General features: G+C 37.1%; 1 protein-coding gene across 2 annotated transcripts in view; it reads right to left on the bottom strand.

The window, feature by feature from the left end:
* Nucleotides 1–2,230: 2,230 nt before the first annotated feature.
* Nucleotides 2,231–18,417, bottom strand: part of LOC111158561 (ubiquitin specific peptidase like 1) — a 34,640-nt gene continuing 18,453 nt past the window's right edge. Inside the window, exons 5-8 of one of the 2 annotated variants that reach the window (XM_022520666.1) lie at nt 15,884–16,013; nt 12,476–12,601; nt 6,706–6,863; nt 2,231–4,688 (exon numbers count right to left, since the gene is read on the bottom strand). In XM_022520666.1, coding sequence (XP_022376374.1) covers nt 2,797–4,688; nt 6,706–6,863; nt 12,476–12,601; nt 15,884–16,013 — 2,306 coding nt within the window. In that variant the 3' untranslated portion in view covers nt 2,231–2,796. The remainder of the gene's footprint in view (nt 4,689–6,705; nt 6,864–12,475; nt 12,602–15,883; nt 16,014–18,417) is intronic. The other variant, XM_022520665.1, reaches the window with a different exon arrangement.

The following is an 18,417-nucleotide window of genomic DNA, read 5'->3' as shown; positions in this document are numbered from 1 at the left end:
TCATCTAGTCAATCCTCATTATTCAGATTCTGTATCTGTGATTTTGCCTACTTGCTAAGATTTATTTGGAACCTTAAAAATCAACACTTATGGGGGCACCTGGGTGGCACAGTTGGGACTTCAGACTCTTGGTCTTGGCTCAGGTCCCAGTCCCCACATTGTGATCAACCCCATGTCGGGCTCCACCCTCAGCATGAAGTCTCCTTGAGTCTTCTCCTTGAGTCTGCTTCTCACCCCTCCTTCTAAGTATCTTAAAAAAAAATTAACACACTGCTTTTTGTGCTCATTATGGACACCCCCAGTCACCCAACTTGCAGAGTACACCTTTTTAATTCAGCTCTCATACTGTAAATATGTTTTTTACGGCATATCTAGTGCCATATTTTTTTGCTTTTTTGTTGATTTCTTGGTTTAAAATGCCCCCCAAGTATAGCGTTAAGTGCCTTCTGGTGTTTCTTAGCACAAGAAAGTTGTCATGTGCCTTAAAGAAAAAACTCGTGTGTTAGATAAGCTTCATTTGGACATGAATAGTGCTAATAGTGCTGTTGGCCTTAATATCCAATGGGATTGAACCAACACGTATTACGTAAGGTATCTTTAAACAAAAACCCACAAACAAGGTTATGTGTTGATCAGCTGACCATAATGTTGTGACCAGAGGCTCACAGGAACCTAACCTTCTATTTCCCCTAGGAGCAATGGTTCAGTATTTCAGGTTCATGGAATGCTCTTGGAAACTACAAAACAGAACTGCCACAAATTAGAATCAACAGTATCTAGGACCACTTAACATTATGTATTTCCTGTTTTTTTTTTTAAGATTTTATTTATTTGACAGAGATCACAAGTAGGCAGAGAGGCAGGCAGAGAGAGGGAGGAGGAAGCAGTCTCCCTGCTGAGCAGAGAGCCCGATGTGGGGCTTGATCCCAGGACCCTGTTATTTAACCCACTGAGCTTTAACCCACTGAGCCACCCAGGCACCCCTGTATTTCCCGGTTTAGAAGACAAGTTCCTCCAATGGGAAAGGTATTTTTTTACTGCTTGATCTCTGAGGTTTACAACACTGCTTGGTATTTACCAGAAACCTACAAATACTTAAATGATTAATACCAAGGATGAACAAGGAAGTCTTCAGAGAAACTCAACTGGCCAATAAAGTTATATAGATAGTTATATAAACATATAAGTTTATTAAAGTTATATTTAAAATCACTAGTAATCATGAAAATGTAAATAAAAACAGCCAAGGTTTTTTTCACCCCCGAAGCTACTATTTGGTGGTGAGGGTTTATAAAAGCCAATCGTGCAATCACTAAAAGACTTTAAAATGCCTATCTTGTGACACAGCAATTCCACTCCCCAAAAATAAGACCTGGGTCTGTGCAAAAACTTAATCATTGCTGTGGCACAATTAATAAAATGGTACAAACCGCCTCAAAATCTACAGACTGGTGAAACAATGATAATTCATACAACGTAATACAACATAGCTATCCAAAAGCTGTCAAAACTGTAAGATGGAAAAATGCTCATTAAACATTAAAAAAGATCGTACAAATAGGTACAACAGAATTTTTTTAAAAGTCTACATGGATTAAAAAAATGAAAAGGTCTGTAGTAGTTATTACCACTAAAATGTTAAGATGGATGATCCAAAATCTTCCTATTTTCCTGTATTTGCCCAGTTTCTCCTGACAAGAAACATGCAGTGCTTGGGATCAGAAAACAGGGGGTTAACAGGGGTGTGTGTGTTGGGAGTAAATTGGACAAATCAATCATGAAGTGCTGAGTCCCTGGCAAAGTATGCTATCCCAAGACTACCACCCTTCAAACCTTAGCAACCATTCCTACTAACTCAAATCGCTATAGCAGCGGTGCTGTTTAAGCATCCAAACTTTTAATGAAAACTGACAGGTGGAACACATGCTTCAAAGCACTGTGGTAACCACACTCCTCAATCCCAGCTGTACAATTTACTAAGCTCTGTGCTCTTTATCTGTTAAATGTGATAAAAAGGGTCTCACTCATAGAAATGTTGGGGTTTGAATTAGTGTTTCATACAAAACAGAACCCAGCATATAGCAAGCCTAGTAAGCACCTGGTTATTATTTTCTCCCAAAACAGAACCTCTGGATGGTGTCCCACTTTGCTTACAGATATACATGTGCTGGGAAAAAGAGGGTATTTATGATAATGTGAACTCTTTGCATATCAACACAAACATGGATTATTTTCCTGTTAGAGATCACTTATTAATCATGTAACATTACTTGGAGTTCTAGTACCAAGGTTTCCTACCATCTTTTCTAAATAGAGAAGTTGTATTCTCTACAGGGGGCGGTTTACATTCAACAGCATTCAACTGGTGTAGCAAACAGGCTTAGGGTCCAAAATGATCACATAACCATTACCAAACAGTCACCCATTCTATATCCCACATACAATGACTTAAGTTTGTACAAACGATTGTTTTTCTTGAACCAGTGTCACCTAAATTAAAAATGTAGAAAATGTACCCAGCTATAAAAAATGCCAGAAACTAGACACTAGTTTTCATGTTTAACATTCTGAAATCCTCCTTCTCCTACAATACAAAATGAAGCGAACAAGGAAAACCAATTCTTGATCATTTTAATTTGCATAACAGATTACATGCTTTGTGTGTAGAAGCAAAGGTAAAACCTTCGGCAGCTTACATTTTATTCATGACAAGGCCAGTGTGTAAACACTATACTAACTTATTAAGTTTTTCCAAGAGCAGTAATAAATACTAAACTAAAAAGAGAGAACATGCACTCAACAACTCTCAAAGAGATATTCATCAAAATGAGGTAAGTCTAAGGTGTCATTTGCTAAGGAATTTAATGTTGAAGTGGAAAAAAACTCATCAAATATATCAGTCTTCATGGAACTTTCCAAATTCAAAGTCCTAATGCAGACATTATTTGTCAGCGAATCTGGCTGCACTTCACACTGATTTTTCTTGGTGGGGCTACAGTAATTATGGTCCTGTTTCAGATGTGTGTTTTGGGGAATATCACTTAATTCAGTAGACACTGGTGCTGGGATGTGGTCATCTCCCATTTCTAAATACCGAAAGTCAGCCTCCCCATTTACCGAGTGCTCTGTTGAGACAACAGTTGTAGGAGACAATAATTCTGCTAAAATTTCTTCATGACTTTGACTACTGTATGAAACTGTGCACCCAGATTTATTATCAGCAGTATCAATTTGATACTGTAGTTCTTTTAGCAAGTCTTCTATTGATTCACAATCGTTTGGAGACCCACAGTGGGACACATGTTCTAAATTTTCACTTGGAGGTGCTCCTTTTTGAGGGGAAGACATAAGAGCAGCTAATTTCTTCTTTTTGGCTTTAAGTTTTTTAAGAAGTTTTAGACGAAGTTTATGAATCTGAGACTCAACTGAGTCTCCATGGTTTGCAGAAGAAACACCATTTTCTTTCACACAAGAATCATGACTACGGTGAGCTCCATAGGAGGTATTTTCACATTTCTTCAAAGCATCTGTATCAGCGATAACATCAGCACACACACGAGAAGTCGTGCTACCAGACAGTGGATGGCCTGGTAGAGGGTTACTAACTGTAGGTGGCTTATTTGCACACCTATTGGCTTTCTTGGATGCCCGGTTAGCCTTTTGGTTTATGCCTTTCGTTTTAAAGCCACCGAAATTACTTGCCCCCTTAACTGAAGGCTGCAAATCAGTTACAGCGTTTCTATTATGAGCTGAAACACAAGGTGGCATAAAAGAAGCACCCCTACTTAATAGGCCTTTAACCCAACTTCCTACAAATGGTTTCTTCTGAGTTTCTTTCAGTGATGGATTCTGTCCTGATTTCGCTGTTATGGTTTGAGAAGATGCCACAGTTTCATTTTTTTTCCAATCAGATACCTGAGCTGTAACAGCTTGTTCTGGTTTTAACTTCTCAGTTTTGGGTGAAAGAAAGTGTTTTAATGGAGTATCCTTCTTTAGGGCAACTGTACCCTCAACTTCTACCGGCTTTACTCCACTTATAGAGTCAGTAGCATGAACAGTATTCACAGATTTAATTATTACAGTGTCTTCTGTATTCGGCTGTGCCAACTGCATGTTTGCACCTACAACTGGAGATGGCAAGCTTAAATCCACGAATCGGTCCTGAGTAAGCTTTTCAACACATGGAGCTGATACTAAAGAAGCCATTAATAACTCTTGTGATTGCAAAGTTTCTGTTTTGCCAACTCCTGCATTTTCAGCCACAGGTTCATTTTCTAAGAGGAAACGTTCAGAGTTAACCTGTATTTCTTCAAGTGTCAAAGATAAAATACTATTGTCAACCAAACTTTCTGGACCTGAAAGTAAATGATGCCCATGAGCTAGAGCTACAGCTTCACCCTGTGAGAGTGTGCTAGGTCCAACTGCCACACCGGTGGGGAGAGTCCTTGAGAATGGCTCAGCAGAGGCAGCATCGCCCACAGAACACCGAGTTGGAGAGGCTGGCTTCTCATCATCAAAAGGAGGCTCATCGTTAGTCTTTTTAAATGGAGGGCAGGCAGACACCTTATCTGTCAATGGGGATGTTTTTCTTTCCCAAATAACAATATGTACCTCTGAAGCAACAACTTCAAATTTCTCACGCCTTTCAGAACGTAGGCCTTTTAGGTCATCGCACTCCAGCCAACTCCCTGGGGATAAGGAAAGTTCAGTAAATGAGGTTAGACTTTCAAAACCCACCAGCCGAGGTTCGCTTTCTTCTGGCCATTTTATCTGCTATATCCCTGAATATCCACCAAAGGAGAACACTCGAGAACAAGGCCTTATGCTTATATCACCATTTTTCTCTGCCAAGGTTAAAGTCCTTATGTGGCTAATAAAAGTTATAGACTAACATCCAGAAATTTGAAAAACTGAGATAGTTTTTACTTTTTCCTAAAATACCCACAAAAATCAGGACAGAAGTCTATTTAACTTTTGTTACTTAGAATACAGTATATCACCCAATTTATCCAACATTAGAAAATGGATTAAATTTTTCCATATATATGCATTTTCAAGATAAATGAAGCCTGTTACCCTCAAGTATCCACATTTGTTTCAATTCTTATTTTAATTCAATTACTCTTTTCTTTTTTTTTTTTTTTTGGTTAAAAGAAAACTTAGAGGTTTTTAGGTGTTTATTTTATTTCTGAGCTTCTGTTTTCTCATTTGTCAATTGAATATGAAGTGATGGATTATAAAGGAAGAGGTTAACCTCCTACACACAAAAACCCCCCTAAGAAAACCATTCACTAAATTTATATGGATACACCTTTACAAACCACACAAACCTACTATTTCCTCTTCTAAACCCATTAAAACTTTGAGTCTTTTGTTTGCTTACTTCAGTGGTTCACCACCACACATGCACATTAGAATTATCTGAGTCACAGCTGGGCCTAATCCCCAGACACTGATTCAATGACAGGGGAGAGCCAAGACATTTTTTACAAAGTAACCATGATTTTTATATGTTGTCAGGGAGGGGAACCATATAACCATCTAACCTACCTGAAGAGGATTTCAGATTCCCTGGAATGCAGTAAAAAATTAAGTTACTTTTTTAGTTTTTGCTTATGTTATTGAGAACCACTTCTCCCCAAATTCTGAAGTAGGGTAAAACTTTAAGGAGATAGTATTTATAATGGGAGATTCAGTTTGCAAGGTGCTTGGGGGTATAGCTCAGTGGTAGAGCATTTGACTGCAGTTTGCAAGGTGCTTTTATAACACATTATTTTGTCATCCACCCCAACTATCCCCAAGATGAAAATATCAAGTATGAAAAATGTCCAAAAAACAGGAAAAAGAAAAAGAAAAATATCAAAGAGACCTCTTATCAACAGCCTGATATAACTCTTTATGGGACTGAGTGATCTTGTTTAAGACAAAGTGAATATTGTAAGAAAAACAAACTCAATATTAAATCATATTAGATAACTGGAAGGAAAAACTTAGCAAAAATTATGAGCTGTACTATTTAGCCTTCTACTGAAACGTTTATAAATAAAGGCTTTATCTTGGATAAATAAATTACAGATTTCAGATATTCTATTTCATAGTCCTAGAAACAGATGTTTTCTTTTTTTCAGTATTTTTTCCTTTTTAAGGAAGCTCCATGCCCAATGTGGGACTTGAACTCATGACCCTGAGATCAACAGTCACATGCTCTAATGAGTGAGCCAGCCAGGCACCCAGTAGATGTTTACTTTTATTTATATTACTAACAACTACAAACTAAGCAAATTTGTTTTGTTCTTTCTCAATTAAAAACTTTCAGTATGATGCACTTTCTTTTTAAAAGAATCACATGATCACTTACCTAAAAAAATCAAAATCGCCACCATTCATTTTTCTATACTGAACATGTATTACTCACGGAGTAAAAGCAAACGTACTAAGTGGGAAAAAGCAAACTGTAAACCAACAGCATTGTATGATCACTTTTTCTGTCTAGAAAAGAAATATGCATATGTACACCCATACATATACAAAGCAAAGACAGGAGTGATTCTAAACCAGAGTGACAGAGGAGAGGAGGGGGAGAAAGAAAGACAAGGGCAGTAAGTCAGAGGAAAGAAAGAGTCAAAGTTTGCCTTAAAAAAAAAAATTATCTAGGGTTTGGCCCCCATGCCTATTATCACAAAAGAAAAAGGTTTAAATACTTACCATCCGCATCTAAAATCCATGTTATAAAATGATTATTTGCTTGGTACTGAATTACAGAAGTTATTTGATAAAGAGAGCCTTCAAAATGAAATGAATAGTGCTGCAAGTCATTATGTGGCAAGCCTTCCACAAAGTGCAACATGAATACGGGAGACACTCTGTGGGAGAGAAAGGCAAGTGAAGTCAAGCAAATGTAATGCCCTGTGCCTGGTTATAAAAAAGATGGTCTGAAGCAAGGAAGTCACATATAACACTTTCAAGGCTAACTGCACTAATTTTTCTTGAGAACCTCCAGATGTATGCCTTAATTAGAAATGGAGAACGCACTCTATGAAGTAAGTATGTAACAGTAAACTTCTCAAAATGGTATCAGTGACAGTTGGAGCCATCATGCAATAAGGCTCTAACACAAGACCATAAAACAAAAATTGCTCTGTAAGCCACAATGCTGTTTTGGCTTCAAGATCTCTTGATAACAACTACTCTGTAAAATCACAGGGAAAAAATCCAGACCTTTTAGAATTTTCTTGGGCATCTAGTGCCTAAATGAATTACTTCTGTTATATAAGTAATATTGGAAACAAAGTAACAAACCTAAGACATTGAAATAAACATTTAAAAAACCTCAATATGCTAATCATTTGTCCTATTTCACTGTTATCTCCAGAAGCAGAGGGGTCCATCAAAGTAAAACTTTTACTTAGAAAGTTTAATTTGTACCTAAAATAAAGAAAATACAACATAGTGGCTGATTACTATAAACTTTAAGACATTCATAATTTCAAAAATACACTTTATCATTATAGTGACATACCAAACCAGAACACAGAATCTAATGATGGGCCTCAAATAACCAAATTTAACAAAGGTCTCAGGATTTCAGAAAAATGTCAAGTATCTCTTTTCCCAATATTTAAATAGCTGTCAAACTTATTTAGCTTATCAAAATTTATTCAGCTGAGATGAACCTGAGTCAATGTCCAAAAATGCAGACCACTCTGATTGATAAGGAATAATTAGTAAGTTATCTCTTGCCAATCATGTTAGAGGAATAATCAACTTTTCAAAATTTAAGTACCTATAAATAAAGTCCTGCAAAATTGTCTATAATGCTAACCCCCCCCCCTTTTTTTTATCGTATCTACTTAACTGATCTAAGATACCACTGATTATAGCATACACCACTAGGAAAAAAAACTGCCAACTAAACTCTACTATGCCATCAATTCTTAGATGTACTCCGATTTCAAGTGTTAACATGTGAAGAGTGTGTCTCTGAATCAATAATCTACAATGAAACTAGAGATCTGTTCTCACAGCTGGATATGCAGGGCTTAGGCAACCACATGACTCTGTAAGTACTAATATTTAATTCTCCTGGTCTCATGTGATAGATACCTTTTCAAGATATCTTCATTTTATTTGAGGAAGAGTGAGAGCTAGAGAGAGAGCACACACAGAAATAGAGGGAGAAAGAGAAGCAGGCTTCCTGCTGAGCAGTGAGCCGGACACGGGGCTCGATCCGAAGAGTTTGGGATCATGACCTGAGCCAAAGGCAGACGCCCAACAGACTGAGCCACCCAGATGCCCCCAAGATATCTTCTGAGTCTAGTTACTAAAACATTCTCTTTTTTATCACTAGATTATGCAAATTCATGAACTTCCTGCCTTCTTTGTGTGAGTTAAACACAGAAAGGGTTAAATATGCAGCATTTCTTTCTTAATGGCGTATTTAAAACCTGGTGCAACTTATAAATGATGGTATTTTGGATTCAACAAAATAAAGCATATGCCCCTCATCCTTTTCTTTTAATTTTCTTCTCTGGGTCCCCAAACTCTAGTGTTCCCTAAAAGTCACAGGTCTCTCCTACCAAAAATTCCGGCTTAGCTCATACCGAAGCCCTTTAGTTGAGGGTAGAGCTTTACTCCTAGTTTGGTAATAAATTTTGTTTCAGGTTTCTTCCTACCTACAATGCCTGGCATGTCAAAGATGATGCTCAGAGATGAGAGGATCAAATTAGGTAATGACTCAACCATAAAAAAACTGGGTAGGATGAGTTAATAGAACTGGAGTGAGAGTCATAAGAGATTTCAAGCCAAGCTCCATTTGCATTTACCTCCCCAACTTTTAGGTTAAACTCCTCCTATTATACGGATCTACCCTTAGGTAAAGAGAGAAAACAGAACTAGAGAAAGCAGCAGGGGAACTATGCCAACTGCCCTGCTACCCACAGACAGCAGGGAAACACCAAATCCCTGTCCCACAAAGAGGAGCCAAAGTCCTGTGCAAATGGCCTGGAGGAAGTGTGTTTTATTTTTATCCCAACTAATGTAAAGTAGTAACTCCTATTTTAGAAAATGCAAATTTAACAATGTGCATATATGTATTTCTGAACTGTAATAATGTAGGCTTTAGGCAAAAAAATCTGCAAATATAATTTTTAAACCTCATTACATTTTAGATCTAATTACATCACTGAACGATTTCCTATTTCAGATTCTATGATAAAAGATGAAATATATGAGTAAAATCAGATGTAATTAAAATAAATAGAACTATTCATATTAATTATAAACAAAATACTTCAGAAAAAATTCAACTGCTCAACAAAGGTTTACAACTGTATTCTTTGGAGGTAAGTTCAAGGATCTCATAAAATAATAAATCATTTTCTGCCACACAATGAAGATTTAATTAACAAATACAATTTTAACTATTTTATGTATCAATATTCCATCCAAACTTTTGTAGGAGATGGTTTAGTTCATCTGCTTGGAAGAAAGTCTCAAAATCATTAATACTTAATGATGACACTTTAAGAGGCCTGTAAGCACAGATCAGAAACATCTAATTTTTCCTCCTATCCTCTCCTAACCTTTACAGTTGTTTAAAAAAAAATTACTATTAAAAATGATTTTTTTTTTTTTAAAAGAAGTTTATATAAATAAACTTTTCAAATGACAATCCAGGATAGTGTGTGACCGGACTCCTAGAGGTGATCATGGCAGTAATGAGGTTCATCTTAAGAGTCTGTGAAGTAAATCAGATTCTAAGTTGGTGCCTCATGTTACCATGCTGTGAGTATAATTCCTAAATAATTTAAAGTAGCAGACCTGAATTTGATAGATCTCTTTCATTTATCAATGGACTTTTTCTAATGGAAACATATTAGAGATGAGGACTGCCTGAGACAAGGTGTTCAGGGAACTTACAAATACTATTAGTTTTTAGAATGCTGTAAAGTTGAATTATGCATGATATCATGATGGACCTAATTACTTTTAAGTTAACCTTAAAGACTATATTAAATTTGTTTACAAATTCCATTAGACATCAACAAATCAAGACTATGAATTTCAAAGTAAAAAACTACAGAGAACTTCAAAAAGACCTTGTCATTTAAAATGTAAGGGAAATTTAACATACTAGTTTAACTTCTTTTCAATATAGTAAATATTCAAACTATCAATTCTGTTTACAAACTGACCCATTAGAACTCTAAACACATTTCACAGTGAAACACTTATATCTAATGGATACACTGCCAGATCAGAGCACGAGTCTTTCATATAAGTAAAACAACACATTTGTGTAATTAAAACTTGTAAGTTGCAATGCAACCAAATAACACATCAAACAAAATAGCAGTATAAGTTTACCCTGAATGCTGGCGCTTGAGAAAAAGCAGGTGTAACTGTTAGATAAAATTATGTAAGCCGGGAAGCCTCAAGCAACCCAACTGTCCAGTACAGGATGGCAAGTACTCACACCTTACCACCCTTCTACCTCATTCTCATCAAGGACAGGGCTTAAACAAACAAAAAAAAGGCTCCCACAACACTCTAATCTAAAAGTCTGAAATCTGAGACAGCTAAAAAAGACTATGGACTTCTGCTTAAAGGTATTTCCTCTTCTTTTCCACTTGAATGCCCCCAAATGATAGTGAATGACCAAAAAAAAAGGGTAATAAACCAAAAGGACCAACAAGGGAAAGATGACATAAACATACAAGAAAACAAATATTTTGAAGGCAAAAAGGAAATGGTAAAGTGGTAACTTAGCAGACTAAAGAAAGTGATGACATGAGAGCTATGGAGTGGGTATACTGATGAGAAGAACTTACCTACCCCACAGAACCTCCAGAAAACTCAATACTGATAGGTGATCGATGTTGAAGAATGTGGGGGTAAGGCCCTGAGCTAAAAACTGGGATAGGAACAGAAAGAGTGTATAAAGAGCACCCCCATGCACAAGACGCAGAAAGGAACCAGTATAAACTGGAACACTAGAGCAGAAGGATGGAAGGTGGCAGAAGAAAGGTTTCTAGAAAAAAAGGGTGGTGGGGGGGAAGAAGAGGATTAAAAAATTGCAAAACATTTAAGTGCTTGAAAAATTTATTGATGAGTGTCTGAAGAACTTGGAAAAAATAAACAAAGGGGCGCCTGGGTGGCTCAGTAGGTCAAGCAACTGCCACTGGCTCAGGTCATGATCCCAGGGTCCTGGGATAGAGCCCCATGTTAGGCTCCTTACTCAACAGGGAGCCTGCTTCTCCCTCTCCCTCTACCTGCTGCTCTGCCTGCTTGTGCTGTCAAATAAATAAATAAAAATTAAAAAAAAAAAAAAAAAAAAAAAACCACAAACGGGGTGCCTGGGTGGCTCAGTAAGTTAAGGCCTCTGCCTTCGGCTCAGGTCATGATCCCGGGGTCCTGGGATGGAGCCCCTCGTCGGGCTCTCTGCTCGGTGGGGACCCTGCTTCCCCTTCTCTCTCTGCCTGCTTCTACCTACTTGTGATCTCTATCTGTCAAATAAATAAATAAAATCTTAAAAAAAATAAAAGATACATAAAGCAAATGAAAACACAAGGAAATTAGTAATTCCATGAAAAATGAAGTTATAGAAGAAATGAAACATAACCATGTATACTGCTTAGCTAGAGAGGGAATATATGTATGTTCATAAAAATAAACAGTGAGTACTGATTTAACAAAAAATGTAATCCTATAGGAAGGAGGACAGGGAGAGGTTACACAGAAATGGGGCCCAGGTGTTGGTGTTAGAACCCTAGTCCTCAATTACTATAAAAGGAGAAGACTATATAAAGGTAGAATAAGCACTTTTCTGAAATGTCAAAGTACATACTACCTTAAAGGTGTGAAGTAGATGCTTAACGGAGAGGAGGTAGGAGGAACCGACCGACCTCTGAGTTTGAAGTATGGGGCTCCTGGTAGCAATTTTAGAACAAGGTAATTCCGACCAGTGGTCCCATTGAAAACAAACAGAAGAGCTGGCAAAATATAGTAAAAACGCATCTGCTCAAAGGCAGAGAAAGCTTACAAGAGGATAAAGAATTAGCAGCTCGAGTTCTGGGAGAAGATGGGAATTCAGACAGATGAGCCTGTGGTTCACTGTTGAGTCATCTTAGTTTTTGAAATTAGATTAAGGAAATCTAAGAATTCTAGAGACTCCAGGCAGTTGGCAGAGGAGAGCAAGACTGAAGATTAGTTCCCTTAAAGGGAGAAAAAAGGCAAACGAAGGAAAGGCACCAGTAGAGTGGGGTCAGACAATCACCGTAAGAGAGCTCTTCAGGGGTACTTTGTCTGGGACAGTTTGCTTACTGGCCAGAGTTCTTGATAGAGAGGATTTTTGTAATCTGTAACTATGTTATTTAACTCAAACTTCTGGAAAGTAGGTTGTAGTCATCACTTGCAATTCTACACATTAAATTCACCTTCATTTTGTTCTAAAAAGAGTAAGGCAATTTTAACTCACTTTTCCAATACCATTTTTCTTATCTGTGACTTATTGCTGCAAATGTTACATGGACCAAAATGGGCAGCATTAAGTGGGTGCCACTCAGGGATGACATTTGTAAAAGTGACCAGATTCTTCATATGTCTGCAAAAAAAGAAGACGTAACTTAAATTCATTTAAATTCATTTACTTCACTTTAAACAAATGCCTAAACCTTGCTTTATTCATATTTTCCTATCCCCCCCATGTAATAAATTAATATGCCAATGTTCTTTCCAAACCACAGTAAAGCTCTCTGTGAGGACTCTCCACCATATTACATACTATTTTTTCAGTTCTGAGATGAAGAGAATGTTCAAAGCAGGGTTTCTCAAGAGCAATACCACTGACATTTTGTACTGGGTAATTCTTGGCCGTGAGGCATTTCTCCTGTGCTCTGAGATGTCCAGCATCATCCCTGGCCTCTACCCACTAGCTACTCCAAGTATAGCAACCATTAGCTCCAAACACCGCTAAATGTCCCAGGAGGTGAAAAATTACCCCAGTTGAGAACCACTGTTTCCAAATTTATTAAGAGCTCACCCTTACTTACAAAATTCACAATCCAGCTATCCATATTGACAAACAAAACCAAAAAAAAAAAAAGGCATTTCCAAATATACAATCAGGAATACATACACCTTAATTCTCTTGATCTTAAAAAATCAGAATACCAGTGGTGAAATAATTTTGTTTTCAGAGGTTACAGAAGTTGTAAATTTGCTCTTTGTCCAAAATACCTGACAGCAACAGGCACCTAAAAAGACGGTATTTAAAGTGGTACACTGTATCTCATTTGGATTCACGTCGATAAAAATACCTTTAAAAGAGCAATTAATTACCTAAAAGGCACTGGCTTTTTTAACAAACAATAACAAATACTGTTCAATCATAAGTGAAATAAGCACAGGCTGTTACAAACATACCAATTCTCAGGGAAGCTAATATTTTAAAAGCAAAACGACAAAGTTATCACTAAAATTGAATGATTTATTTCTACTAAATTTTTTTTTAAAGATTTTATTTATTTATTTATTTGACAGAGATCACGAGTAGGCAGAGAAGCAGGCAGAGAGAGAGAAGAGGAAGCAGGCTCCCTGCTGAGCAGAGAGCCCACTGTGGGGCTCGATCTCGATCATGACCCAAGCCGAAGGCAGAGGCTTTAACCCACTGAGCCACCCAGGTGCCCCTCTACTAAATTCTTGATTCTCACAGATGACTGCTGAGTAAAGGCTCCTGTATTTTAGTCTATAAAAAGGAGTCTGTCTCAACAAATAAATGTTAATGCTCCACATGACAGCGAACACTTTAGAGCACTTACCATGTGTAAAAGTGGGGTGCTGTGCTAAGCACTCGTCTCCCAAACAACCTTAAGTGGCAGGTACCATTCCTCTCCCCATTTTACAGATGAGGAAAGTGAAATACAGAGTGTATCAGATGATAAATGATAGACCTGAAATTGGGAGTCTGACTCCAAATACCACATTTTTAAACTGCCTCCAAAACGTACACTGTAAATCAAGCAAAAGATCTTAAACTGGCCCTAAAAACAGCAGCACAAAACCATGAGTTTGCTGGATATTCCCCCATCAGATTTAGTGTAAATGTTTTAAACTATGATATATACTAAGATATATTTAATGAAATGCCACTTCATTTTAGCTTTTCCTCTATTTATTTTTAGAACAAAGCAATTAAAAAAAAAAAAAAGCAACCCCAAATGCCAGGGCTTCTTTCCCATGAATCGTCAGGTTTTTATATACTCCTCCAAAATGCACTTAACATTCTGCATTCAAAGTAACTTAATGCATCCAACAGAGCAAAAATAATTACTAAGTCACTGGTCCTCAATTATGTGTTTATATGTTATCTTCCTAACTAACTAGTCTGAATTTGGCCAGGATAAAGATTATTTTTCTGTTGAGTTCCTGGCACATAAAATATACTCAATGAAAAGCCCAACAACTCAGATGTGGATTTTGGAAAAGCTGTAATTAAGCTGATTTTAATCATCAAGCTCGTTTATATTATTTAAAATCCAGGTGGTGATTAAGGAGTATACCACAGTGAGTAGGAAAGTCTGAGGCCAGGAAACCTAAGCCTGAATTTTGTCACTTAGTAGTGTGTCATCTCGGGCCCTGCCTACCTATTTAACACCTTCAAGGTTCACTTTCCACATGTGTCAAATGAGGAAAAATCAGATTAATTTATATAAATCAGTGATAGAAGGCCAGGAAATACTCATTCTTATACTCATAGAAAATTATTTTTAAGTCCTAGATGAGACTGAAATGGTTATCCATACTCTGTTGTAATACTTTTGAGTTAACTGATGTTAAAAAAAAATAATAATTCTGGGTTCTGTTGCGTGTATTCCCTAGAACATCCTCTCAGACTTGACTCTCCTTGACTTACCATTACCTACCAAAAATAATCTCAATTTAGATAATGAATATCTAAGCAATAGTTTTCTCTCACATTTTTATTTAAATTTTCTAATTTGCTAATAGGTAAGAAAAGAGGAAAGGACTGATCTCTATTATAGTAATTTGAATAAATGACCAACAGAACCAGTTTGGTAATCTTTTTAACTGCTAGCCAGCAACTTTCTCTGCGTGATGGAAACTTTCCCTGACTTCTCTTCTAAAATCTACGGTCTCTGTTATGTGGTCAGAATAAGGAAGCAAAAGAAATCCGCAGCTGGTTTCTTCTCCATAGTTGTTCCCAAGTCCCAATCTCAGGGCATAAAATGATAAAGTGTATCACTCATGATCCCTGTAATCCTCACCCAAGGGCAGCAGGAAATAAGAAAGCAGGCTGAGAGAGCTCACAGGCAAGAGAATTCTGGTGGTGGCTGGTGTTTCATGGACAAATGGGAGAGCCTAAGTTACTTTTCAAAACTGCTGTGAGGCTCTCAGAGCCTCAAATCAGTTTCCATGATGTTTAAAAACATAACCAAACAACAACCCTAGTTGCTAACAAAGGAACAAACGAAACACTATCATTTCAAGGAATTCTAAGAAGTATTCTTACGCAGCAGAGAATCCAGAGGGGAAGCTGTGAGGGGAATATATTACTCTTCCCATTTGTCTCCCCCTTCCACTGAAGAACTTCTTAAGAAAACTCCTACTAATTAATAATCCAGCAAACCATGGATTTTTATTCTTCTAGTTTAAAAAAGCAAGCAAACTGTAGTTTCTAGAGCTCAAATTTTTCCTTTTAATCTTAATGGTGGGGAGACTTCAAGATATGGTAGCAAATTTTACTGAGTGCAGAAGAACAAGGGAGAGAGCAGTGTTATAAATGGAAACAAGTTTTATTCAAATTTTATTATTTAGAACCATTTTCAATAAAATACGTCCATTTTTAAAAAAGAGAAAAACTAACCTATTTTGATACTTGTGTCCACACTGTGAACATTCAAAGTTCCAAGAGAAAGAATACATGAAGAGCTTTTCAATGATGGGTTCCATTTTTAAGAGCAGGGGAAGTGCAAACACGGGGCTTTCCATATCACCTTCAAAAAGAAAAAGGAAAATTGTTACTCATCATTAACTGAAAAAAGTGAACCAAAATTACTGTTCTCTTTTCTCACCTATGTTCACAATACAAATATATGTGAAAATATGAGTATATGAAGAAGTTATTTGCAGTTGGACAAGGGCAAGTTTTTAAGAATTTTTTTTTTTTGAGAGAGAGACAGAGAGAGAGAGAGAGAGAGGGTGCATGCGCACAGAGGGAAGGGGCACAGGGAGAGGGAGAGAGAGAAGATCTCAAGCCAACTCCTGGGCTTAGCACAGAGACTGATGCTGGGCTTGATCTCACAACCCTGAGATCATGACCTGAGCTGAAATCAAGAGTCACACACTTAACTGAGCCACCCAGGCTAGGGAAGTTTTTAAAGTAATTTTCTAAAAATGTCCATCATAAAGATTTAATCATCACTTCAGTTCCTGTCTCTCATTCTTCTTGGTGGACACTTATGAAAATGTTTTAAGGACAAAAGACCCATACTATCTCCTCAGATCTTTTTTAGCTTTTCTCTGGGGAAAAAAAAAAAAAAAAATCCTCAGAACTATAATAGCCCTAGGATATAAAACAAAATTATAATATGGTTTATAAAAATTATAATAAAGCACTATAAAACAAAATAATATATATATATAGTTCACCACAAATACTAAAAATAATGTATCTAGTTTAACACTGTAGAATAATGTCAGAGGTGGACAAAACCATTAAAAAGCCGTTTCTGGTCCAACTCTCTTGTTCTATGTGTGGAGATGACGTGACACACAGGGTTAAAGGGCCAGCCTCAAATCTCCTTACTCCTCATGTACCACTCTTTGTAAAATCTTCAGTCTCCTCTTTTAACAATTAAAATTAGGGATGCCTGGGTGGCTCAACTGGCTGAGCCTTCACTCTTGATTTCGGTTCAGGTCGTGATCTTAGGGTGTGAGACACCCCCTCACTGGGCTCTGAGCTCAGCGGGGAGTCTACCTGAGATCCTCATGCTCTCCCTCCTCCCCTCACAAATAAATAAATCTCTAAAAAAACCCAAACCAAACCAAAACAAAACAATTAAAATTAAACTTCAATGACTTTAAGATCAGAGAAGATCTGATTCCGGTGTCATTAAAATAAAAACTGAATAGTGAATCCAGTCTTCCAGTTTTTAGATCAACATGCAAATTAAACAGGAGGATTTACATTCCTCTTACACTTATTCTGGAATTGGTTTTTCACCTTCCCGTCCTTAGGGGAGCTTAGATGCTAAGATTCAGCCCTAGAAAGAATCAGAGTCCTTCCCTCCCCTACCTAACCTGGGAGAGTCTCACTTCCATGGTCCAGTTCTCCCCCTAGCCTGGAGCGACAGTGGCCTGGAACGAGGCCAGGAGGAGCCACCTTGGCAAGACGCAACAGCAGAGCAGGAGACGTTTCTGCCTAAGCATGCTCTATAAATACCAGTAGTTACAAAGGCTATTTTAATAGTCACCTTTGTGGTACAGTCCCACCACTACCTTTATACAAAAATAAACATCAAAATAATCTATTTTTTATAAACAGAAATAAAACAAATCAGTCTCCTAAACAGGAACACACATAGCATCACCACACACAGAAACCGCGCATAGTACAGCAGGAGTCTGTAACAGTTACTAGCATTTAAGTTGTACTCTACTGTGACTGAATATTAATCAAAAAGTAGGTAATTTATACTTCATAATGACAACACAGAATCTTCAGGTCTAAAATGACAAAAAGTTCTCAGTGAATGAAAATATGAAAGAAAAAATATCAAAGAAGAGTACACAGTTAAGTTATATGCATACAGATCATTTTAGGGAATTTATATAGCTCCTAATTGATCTTAATTATTTTTCCTTTGTTTACAAATTTTATGGGTATTAAGCATAAACCATCCACGAGAGAACATATAATACCAATAGAAATTGATTTCTTCGTCTCCAGTATCTTCACCCCAACACCTATCCAACTACCTAGTTTCCCTATTTCCCTAAAATGACATAATTTGCCATAATACAAATCCTTCAGCAGCTCTTTGCTGTCTAGTCAAGTTTTCTCTTCTGATAATTGCTCGTTAACGTTTTCTGGCCACTTTTCTATGAGGCTGTCCTTTTTCTAAACTGATGTACAGAATTCTTTACAAGATATCCAGGATATTATTTCTTTGTTCTTTCTTTGCCCGGAGGTTTCAAACTTCAATGTCATCATATCTACCACTATTTTATGGACCTTATTTAGGAAATTCTTCCACACTGAGAACTAAAATATTCCCCCATATTGTTTCCCTAAGTTCTCTAATTCTGCTTTTCCATGTTTAGGTCTTTAAATAGGCTGAAGTTACTTCTGATTACAGTGTCAAATAGGGATCCAATTTCTCCTGTCTCAGGAAACAA

Source organism: Enhydra lutris, unplaced genomic scaffold (genome assembly GCF_002288905.1).
Source record: "Enhydra lutris kenyoni isolate GAN:26980312 unplaced genomic scaffold, ASM228890v2 scaffoldscaffold60, whole genome shotgun sequence".
NCBI classification, from domain to species: Eukaryota; Metazoa; Chordata; class Mammalia; order Carnivora; family Mustelidae; genus Enhydra; species Enhydra lutris.
Note: the sequence above shows the minus strand (reverse complement) of the source record. Positions and strands in the feature narration are given on the sequence as shown.